Genomic DNA, 10,117 nt, shown 5'->3' with positions numbered 1-10,117 from the left:
TTTGTGCTGCAAAAATTTACGTTTGTGCCGCTATCATTTTAAAGATATTCAAGAAAATTTGTAGAGGTCATCAGAGGTCAACCAGCCCCCCCACATTAATGGAATCGAACAAAACTGGTGTGAATCAACTGTGCTACGTTTGTGCTGGCTTGTGCTGCCTCTGTTTTAAAGATATTAATGAAAATGTAAAGGTCAAAAGGTCAATCAGCCCCCCCACATTAATGGAATCGAACAAAATTGATGTCAAACATTTGTGCTACGTTTGTGCTGGTTTGTGCTGCAAAAATTGTCGTTTGTGCTGCATCTGTTTTAGAGATATTAATGAAAATGTAAAGGTCAAAAGGTCAACCAGCCCCCCCACAGTAATGGAATCGAACAAAACTGGTGTCAATCAACTGTGCTACGTTTGTGCTGCAAAAATTGTCGTTTGTGCTGCATCTGTTTTAAAGATATTAATGTAAATGTAAAGGTCAAAAGGTCAACCAGCCCCCCCACAGTAATGGAATCCAATAAAAGCCTTCAGTTTTCAGGTCCCTCTTCTGTGGAACCAGCTTCCAGTTTGGATTCAGGAGATGGACACTATCTCTACTTTCAAGATTAGGCTTCAAACTTTCCTTTTTGCTAAAGCATATAGTTAGGGCTGGACCAGGTGACCCTGAATCCTCCCTTAGTTATGCTGCAATAGATGTAGGCTGCCGGGGGATTCCCATGATGTATTGAGTTTTTCCTTTCCAGTCACCTTTCTCACTCACTATGTATTAACAGACCTCTCTGCATTGAATTATATCTGTTATTAACCTCTGTCTCTCTTCCACAGCATGTCTTTTATCCTGTCTTCCTTCTCTCACCCCAACCGGTCGCAGCAGATGGCCGCCCCTCCCTGAGCCTGGTTCTGCCGGAGGTTTCTTCCTGTTAAAAGGGAGTTTTTCCTTCCCACTGTCGCCAAAGTGCTTGCTCATAGGGGGTCATATGATTGTTGGGTTTTTCTCTGTATCTATGAAGCGCCTTGACGCGACTTATGTTGTGATTTGGCGCTATATAAATAAAATTGAATTGAATTGAATGTTTCATTAGAGTGGATGTGGCACACTTAATCAAAATGATTTGCCAGTGGGACTGTTTGAGAAAAAAGCCTCATCGGGTGAGGCATTTCTACGTGTGATCAATGGCACAACTTGTCAAGTCCCAATCCTTGGAAGAAGCAAAGGTCCTAATACGCAGCATTGCTATTGTGGCATTAAGTGAGACAGAAGGCTGTGACAGTTTTGGAAACCCCATTATGTCAGAAGTGTCCAAATCAAATCGGAAAAGAAAAAATTGCAGATGAGACTATGTCTGTTTCTGATGACAAGGAAGAAGAAGACATTAGATTGGATCCATGCACAGAAATAAACACCGACTTAAGGCAGTGGCTGGCAGATATTTGTGAGGGGAGCAGGTGCCATGCTGAAGATCATGGTGATCGAGACAATATGCACTATTGTTACAGGAAAAATGATTTTATGTTTCTTTACCTTCTTTTAAATGTACAAAGATGCCTTTTGTCTGCCTTTTGCCTATGGTTAGATTAGTTTAGAATTATCTTTTTAGACTTTCTCAGCAAAGACATACTGTTTTGGGACATATTGTTTTAGATTGTTTTATCTCTCACAGCCTTCTCCCAGCTCTCTGCTGACGAGACTAGCGCCACATATGGAGTTGTTTATTTTATTTGTTTTGTATTTTCTTATCCTGTTCTCACTGTCTTTCCTATAAAAATTACCAAGCCACTGTGCATGGTGTGAGTTGTTCTTAGCAGCTCACCCGTGTACACGTTTGATAAAGAAAGTAACTTTGTCTCATTGTGTCTTTATTTCTCCTGGGTCTTTTACAGAATTTTCCCCGAACATTTCTTGGTCCTTCGACAGCCGGAGCGCCTCCATCGTGTCCCATCTCCGTGACCAGTCCACGTTGTTCGTCTGTCGACAGCTCACACACCAGGTGTGTGATAAAAGTCCAGGAGCGTTTAAATTCGGGTCTTGGCCAACGTATTAGAAAGCGACCCACGGTGGTGGGACCCGATCGAGGTGGACCAGACCCGGCGACACTGACCAGGTAGATACAGACACACTGACACAATCTTGCGTAAAAGCGCATTTTGAATTCAGGGAATTTAAAATAGCGGAAGTAGCTCGTCGACTGGTAGCTTTGGAAGCTCGTCGACTGGTAGCGTAGCTCGTCGACTGGAAGCTTTGGAAGCTCGTCGACTGGTAGCTTTGGAGCTCTGGGTAGCTCCCCCAGCTGGGTCTAGACTGGGTCTAGGGAGTAAGTAGCTCTGGGAGCTCCCCTTATCATAAGGGTTCCGGTCGCGCGCGCGTCGAAGCTGTGAATGTGTGTGTGTGTATTGTTTTAATTAATGGAGCAAGCTGAATTTTCACGGTCCAATAAGAGACTGAGCTGCTCCTACTGTGTTTTTCTTTTACTGCTATTCACTGACGTGCTGGTGAGTTGAGAGAACGGTCGAGTTCCGTCTCGTAAAGTTCACACCGCTTTTGGAAATAGTCCGAAAGTAGAAGGGCGTGTGAGCAACCACTCTCGTCTCTAATACCAGCGAAGGTGATCGCAGCTGTATTGTGTATATATTACTTAAACAAAAATAAGTAAATACATAAATAAGATGGGTAATCACGCAAGTGAAATTAAAACTCACTCCTGCTGACGAGCAGTGGTGAGAAAAGAAAAGTCCAGACGCCGGACAAAAACAGTGTCTGTAAACTGAGAGATTTAAGAAAACAAAATATAAACAGTCAGAAGAACAGAACTCAACTGCCAGTTTAGTAAAACCAGAAGACGAGACACTGTGCAGTTCCCACAATCCTTTTAGTAAACCATCACTCACTCCTGCAGCCGCATCTGCAGCACCACCCATATCAGGAAGAACTTAATAATCCCTTATTAAGTGAAAACTAGAGATCACAGTAGTTTGAAGTAGTTTAAAAGGGTTGAAAACAGACCCCACTGAGTAGATATAAATATAAAAAGTACGAAATAAAGATGAACAAAGGGAAAATTACAGTAGAAATTATCTTTAGAGTATTTGAAATTAATAATAGCAAGGATAACAACCTGTAAAGTGATATCAACAATGAAACACAGTTGGCATGATGACCATGCCCAGCATGTATAAAATGAATATAAAGCAAATAATTCACACGAAAATATTTTAATAAGGTATATTAAGGCTGTGTCATTGTTCAGCCAAGGACAGTGTGTGAAAAGGTAACTGTCTCCACCTTGGGAAAAGGATGATTCTGCAGGTCATCTGAAGCCCTTGATGGATACAAAATAAAATATAAATAATATATTATAATAGAACTGCCTGGTCCGCCATGCAACAGAGAGAACAAATGTGACCGCAGATTGGATGAATTCAAAATTATTTGTTTGCTAAATAAGATGATCCTAACTATCAAATTGGCTCAGTAGTAGTATAGTGGTACACACTGATAAAATATTATAATATGCTATTGCTGTCATATAAGACAAAGAGGATAATATTAACAATGACATAATATTAATATGAAGAGGCACCTTAATCGGTTATGATGTGAGGTGAATAATTGTTAAGCAGTAGTCTGCATCAAGCTTAAGGTTTGCTGAAACTCAGTGTAATGACATGTGAGATGAAGACAATACAGGTCATTCATTGTTAATTGTTACAGAGAATAACTAAACTAATGAAGTGCATAGAGGCACTTGACCAGCTTGAAACCTATCATCCTAGAATGACACATTGCTGAGATATAGAGCACACCTATAATAACAACCAATAAGCAAAACCCTGTAGACAACAGCTACAACTACAGGATTGAGAAGCTGAATTAAATATGTAGACACTGCTAAGCTGATGAGCATGTTACACATTTTCTTTTCTTTTTATTTGTTTCTTTTAGAGCAGAAGCTGCTGTAACACACCCAAAGAAAGACTCTAGGTCTGACCAACCGTTTCAGTCATGGGCAAAAAGATGTCAGTCAATAAAATTCTAAAAGATAATTTATTGACAAAAGATATAGCAAGAGATAAAAGATAAAACAGTCCACTGTCCCACTTAAGAATTGTATAAAAACACACAGTCCCAAGGCCAGAGCCAGCTATGCCACACAGCCCAGTTGCACTCCACATGTTGCCTTTAACAGGGTTAGAAGTTGTCCTTGGAGACCCACCACCCTGCAAGCATATGGTCAGTGGTCACTCAAGCCTCTGCAACCCTGCTGCCTTTAGGCTGTGGCATATAATAGGCCCTGGCCTGCACAGAGAGACAAAACGACACACTTAATATAAAATTCATAGCGCAAAACCCATCCATCCCAAACATATCTGATTTCATCACATTACATACCTGCACAGAGAGACAAAACAACACAGCAGTGTTTGTAGTGTGGGCTATAAGTAGACCGGTGTATCAGTGCAATCAAGTACACCTGCCTCTAATTAGTCCAACCCCATTCCAGCCATTGGCTCACCAAAAATGTGACACACACAAAACCACTCCCAACCCAGTGCAACTTCACACAATAATATGGAGCTGAATTAACACAGGCACATTAGTCTACCATGTTACAAGCTGCATGCTATTAAAAGCCAACATATGCAGACTTCTGCCTTGTTCGGGTGGCAGCATTTTTCTTTTTTCTTTTGTGTCCTGACACGTTTATGTTTTTTGTTTTTGTTTGATTATTTTGTTGGTTTTGGAAACGAATTTAAACGAACTTGTGACCATACTTGAGAATCACAGTGACACATAGTGATTAGGCATATGATTGAAAAATGCCTAGGTTTAGAGCTGTGAGCTATGAGCTGTGAGCAATGCAAAGTTAAATATATATATTTGTATAAATGGGAAACAACCCTAACTTGAAAGTTTGAAATGTGTGAGATCCATGCATTGTTTGAAGAACTAGAAATTATCTAAAACTGCCTTAAGTGAAAATGTAGAGTTGCATCTATTCTCCCAAACAAAAAAAACAAAAACCAAAAAAAGGGAGAAGCATTCTGTAACTTAAAAATAAGGCTGACTGTTGACAACAGACTAAAACACTAATTCGCAGGTGGCTATCAGGAACAGAGAGGCGAGCAAAGTCACAAACACCAAGGCCGCAGACAGCCACGCAGAAACAGCAGATAACATAGAGACAACGCCTGCTAGAACCGTGGAGAGGAAGGTCACTTCACACGAGATTGTTGCGCATGTGAAATACACAAAGATAAACAAATAACCATTTATATAGACAGCCAGTATGTTTTCTCTGCTGTGCATCATTTTGCAAAAAATCTGGAAAACTAGAGGAATGATTACACCAACTGGCAAACCAGCATGCCAACCTCTTACAACGCCTACTGACTCTTTCATTACTACAGGCAACAATTTTGCTGACAGAGCAGCAAAATAGGCGGCACAACAGGCAAACATCACATTGATGGCAGTAAACACACATCAGATTCCACTGGATGTGTTGAAAAATGAACAAAAAGCAGCAAGCACAGCAGAGCAGGCAAAATGGCTAAAACACGGTGCAGTTCTGACAAACGATTTAATGATGTGTTATGGCAAGCCAGTGTTGCCAAAAAATTCCTCCACAAAATGGCGGCATTAGTGACTCATGGCTGTACGCATTTGTCATCGGGGGGAATGACCTGTATTGTCAACACTCATTTTTACACTGTAAATTTTGAAACTTCAGCAAAACAATTTGTCAGAACGTGCATGACGTGTCAAAAATATAATGCTCAGGGTAACCTGCGACCACAAAGAGGCCGTTTTCCAACTCCGCCTCATCCTTTTCACACAATTCATATGGATTTTATTGAACTAAGCGAATGTCAAGGGTCAAAATACGCCCTAGTGGTTATAGACGTGTTCTCAAAGTGGCCGGAAATCTATCCAGTGAAAAAGGCAGATGCAATTTCAGTAGCAAAGTGCCTGTGCAATCACTTCATACCCACATATGGCATCCCAGCTTTGATACGGTCAGACAACGGCACTCATTTTGTAAATGATGTCATCACTAAGGTCTCTGAAGCACTCGGTTTCAGCATAAAACACCACTGTGCTTATCACCCTCAGAGCGCAGGCCTTGTAGAGAGAACTAACGGCACTATAAAACAAAGGCTCAGGAAATGCATGGCAGAAACAGGAAGGCCGTGGCCTGAATGTTTGGGTTTAGTGAAAATGTGGATGCGCTTAACACAAGGCTCCCATAAACTAACTCCATTTGAAATCATTCATGGCAGGCCGTTTCCACTGCCCATTACCAGTCAACCAATAGACAAAGCAATCAGAGAAAACACATTAGCAGAGTGGATGTCTAAGCTGTTAGAAAACAAAGAGATCGTTGTACATAATCAACAACCTGATGATGTTTCTCCAGTGTCTTGCAGACTAAAGCCCGGTGACTGGGTTCAGATCAAGGTGCTCCAAAGGAAAAACTGGAGCACACCCAGGTGGGAGGGGCCATACCAAGTCCTCCTCACTACACCGACCGCTTGCAAAATTGCGGAACGACCATCCTGGATCCATCAGAGTCACTGCAGGCGTGTCAGTGAAGCCATCTAAACACAGCTGACGGCAGGCTTGCCCGCTTGTTGTGGTCTCGCCCGGTGGAGGGGTCAGCTTTCCTGGCCGGGGGGTCTACTCGCGACAGGAGGGTGTGTTCCGTCGTCATGAGGTGGTGGCTCTTATCAACTGCAGCGGCCCTGACCATGGCCGGGCTCCTCACCTTTGCTTCCGTGAGGGACAACAAGTCACGCTACATGGAGAAAAGGCAGACACTGTATGACAAAGGAAAATACACCAAGTTTCCCCATGGATACGCCACCAACTTCTGGTGGCAGTTTATGAACACTACAGCTCACTTGAATAACAAAACTGACTGCTATGCATGTACCCATATGCCCCTATCCTCGCAGACGTCTGGCCTGTGGCCGTACAGCATACCTGAAGATCGCAGTTGGTGTCTGTTGGGCCTGGCAACACATCCAGGCTACGGTACTCTTTGGTCCAAAGCCAACTACAGCATCCCAGCAAAAGCAACCTGGAGGTCATCATCACTCACAAATGTGAACTGTTCCGGACAGACCTACCTACTGACCTGGCCCCAAGTCTCAGACCCACTGCCTGATGTAATTCTACTGAACAAACTGAACGCATCACAACTGCCAGTATGTGTGATGAACAATGGCTCGCGGGCAGTGGGGGAGCTGCCTACTCACCTATGTAAGTCCATATACACTTTCTGCCCACCAAGGAACGAGAGGAAGTGTATGGCCTGTTCAATCAACGCCACCTGTGCCAGTAACACGACGCTGATGGGCCTAAACTGTCGCTCCGACTACAGCTACCGAATGCCACTACAAACAAAGACTCAGTACCAGACAGGATGTGCACGGACGGCACCCAGCAGCAGAGGAACCAGAGTTTTGGCTGACTGGTACTTCCTATGTGGCAACAAGGCTTATCTGTCACTCCCTGAAGGTTGGGGAGGTCTGTGCGCCCTGGTGGAATTATCAGATCACGTTTTCTTCATGCAAAGTGTTGCACATCACCCAAGCAGCCGGCAGAGACGTGAAGTGGACATCGCCTCCCCCAATTCTTTCGGCATTACCGTGGACACTGGAGTGCCGGGAGAGTTTCGCATCTGGGGAGGAGGAGTGAAATTCTTACAGAGCTTGATCCCCGGCATTGGAGTTGCCGAGGTGCGGGATCACGTGGAGATCAACCGATATGCTCTGCTACGACACATCAACTTGACTGAGACCCTGGGAACTGCCTTAGCAGGAGAACAGCAGGCCATCAGAACGATGGTGCTGCAGAACAGACTGACACTAGACCTGCTAACAGCATCACAAGGAGCAGTTTGCAAGCTGATCGGGGAAACATGTTGCACTTTTATCCCTGATGGATACGAAACTGGAGGAGACATTTATGAAGCTTTGCAGAATTTGACCGCTCTGCAAAAATATGTCACTGAACACACACCTGGAGCAGCTACAGCACAAAGCTGGCTGGACTGGCTGTTCAGCGGTTCATGGCTGGCTGCTGTAGCAAAGCCATTTTTCCTTCTAGGTCTCATCATGATAGCACTGCTCATATTAGTGTTGTGTGTGTTGCCATGCCTAAGAGTAATGATTTCAAAGATGATAACAACTACAATGACTGCTTATATTGCCGTGCCTGAAGAAGAACAACATCCCGTTGCAATTCTGTTAGAGGAGAACTTGTACTAGCTGCTAATAAATGACGTGGTGATTAAAAATGACTTGTCAAGTGATCATGCACTGATTAAAACATTAGTAGGTTATGCAAGTTTTCATGCTTTTATTTTTTTGAAGTCTTGACTTTTAAACATAAAGTTTTCATTTTAAATATGAAGTTTTCATTATTTTACATATAAAGTTTTCAATTTAAGGTTTGCATCATTTTAAATATAAGGTTTTCATCCTTGTATTTTTTGAAGTTTTCATTTTAGTTTTCATCCTTTTATTTTTTGTAGTTTTAGTTTTATTATTTTTTATGATTTTCATTTACTATGTTTTTCTTTTTATTATTTTCTTTTGTTTTATTCTTTAGACCAAATGACTGCCATTTCTGCTATGATGACATTTTGAAGATTTTGGAAATTAAAAATTGCCTAACATACTTAATAAATAATTTTCATAGACAATTGTTGTATACATTTAAAATAAGTTAAACAGGGGGGAATGTTACAGGAAAAATGATTCTATGTTTCTTTACCTTCTTTTAAATGTACAAAGATGCCTTTTGTCTGCCCTTTGCCTATGGTTAGATTAGTTTAGAATTATCTTTTTAGACTTTCTCAGCAAAGACATACTGTTTTGGGACATATTGTTTTAGATTGTTTTATCTCTCACAGCCTTCTCCCAGCTCTCTGCTGACGAGACTAGCGCCACATATGGAGTTGTTTATTTTATTTGTTTTGTATTTTCTTATCCTGTTCTCACTGTCTTTCCTATAAAAATTACCAAGCCACTGTGCATGGTGTGAGTTGTTCTTAGCAGCTCACCCGTGTACACGTTTGATAAAGAAAGTAACTTTGTCTCATTGTGTCTTTATTTCTCCTGGGTCTTTTACAGAGTTTTCCCCCAACAACTATCTACCTGAGCTCGTCCCACACCTAATTAGATTGGGAGGATACCTACCACTCTGGACTGGAGAAATGGTTCCGCTATTTCAGAGCGAAAAACTCACTGCAACTTCAGCTAATGTTGAAGCAGAGTTCAAGAACATTAAACATGGTCTGTTCAAGCATGAAAATCTCCCTATAAGGATAGATAAATTCATTGCACGTCATCTTGGTTTTATGGAAGGGAACATGCGGATCTGTTCTGCAAAACAAATACGAAAAGAAGCCGAGGTTGCCAGACAGGATGGTACAGTGAAGCGTCAGTATCCACACAAAGCCTTTGTGGAGCAGGAAGTGGATGATAACCCCTCTCAGGAGCCCAAAATTGACACAGACATAGACATACAGGAAGGGCACGAAGTACTGCAGTGCATTTCACGTTGATATCAGGCGCCTCCTAAAAAGGGAAAAGAAAAGTTCATTTAACGCAAAGTTTTCAGGTGTCATTCTTTGGGGAGAATACATGTTTATGAAACTGCATGACATCAGACTCTACCAAATTTTGGAGACTTTTCTTTTAAGATACAACCTTTCTGTCTCTTGTGACAGAGAGTCTGTTTCTTAATCATTTGACAAAAACCCTACACAGTATTTTAAAATAGTGTTCTCCAGATCAGAGCTGTAATCTATATAGAACATGGGGTTCAAAGCAAGGAAAACTTGTGTGTTTATCAGTGAAACCTTTAATTTGTGTTAATTTTATCATTATCAATACATGAAATCTTCACCTTAAGGGACTTAATGAATGGTTTCTTCTAAAAATTAGAAATGATTGAGTCATTTCACATCATATGAAAATATTAATTTTTAATACAAATTTGGCCCTACAAAAATGGAAACTCAGTAACAAAGATAATGGAGATTCTCTAAACACGAGCGAATATCACAGTAAAATTGTTGATTGTGATTTACACATTGGATGTATCCTCAGTGATTT

General features: G+C 41.6%; 1 protein-coding gene across 2 annotated transcripts; it reads left to right on the top strand.

Annotated features, from left to right (window-relative positions):
* Window positions 1-1,542: 1,542 nt before the first annotated feature.
* On the top strand, window positions 1,543-9,088 carry LOC145428604 (syncytin-A-like). 2 transcript variants are annotated; one of them, XM_080301027.1, is made up of 2 exons: window positions 1,543-2,094; window positions 6,409-9,088. In XM_080301027.1, exon 2 carries the CDS (start codon window positions 6,701-6,703, stop codon window positions 8,261-8,263), a length of 1,563 nt encoding a protein of 520 aa, XP_080157153.1. In that variant the 5' UTR covers window positions 1,543-2,094; window positions 6,409-6,700; the 3' UTR covers window positions 8,264-9,088. The 2 variants fall into 2 exon arrangements, with proteins under 2 accessions (XP_080157153.1, XP_080157154.1); XM_080301028.1 differs by lacking the exon at window positions 1,543-2,094 and having other exon boundaries at window positions 6,618-7,159; window positions 7,285-9,088.
* Window positions 9,089-10,117: the final 1,029 nt, after the last annotated feature.

Source organism: Astatotilapia calliptera, chromosome 4, assembly GCF_964374335.1.
Source record: "Astatotilapia calliptera chromosome 4, fAstCal68.1, whole genome shotgun sequence".
Taxonomy (NCBI): domain Eukaryota; kingdom Metazoa; phylum Chordata; class Actinopteri; order Cichliformes; family Cichlidae; genus Astatotilapia; species Astatotilapia calliptera.
The sequence above is the reverse complement of the archived record's forward strand: the minus strand, read 5'-3'. Positions and strand labels throughout refer to the sequence as shown.

Excerpts from the sequence above, each read along its gene's own strand:
- LOC145428604 (XM_080301027.1), top strand. The coding sequence starts at position 6,701 with ATGAGGTGGTGGCTCTTATCAACTGCAGCGGCCCTGACCATGGCCGGG.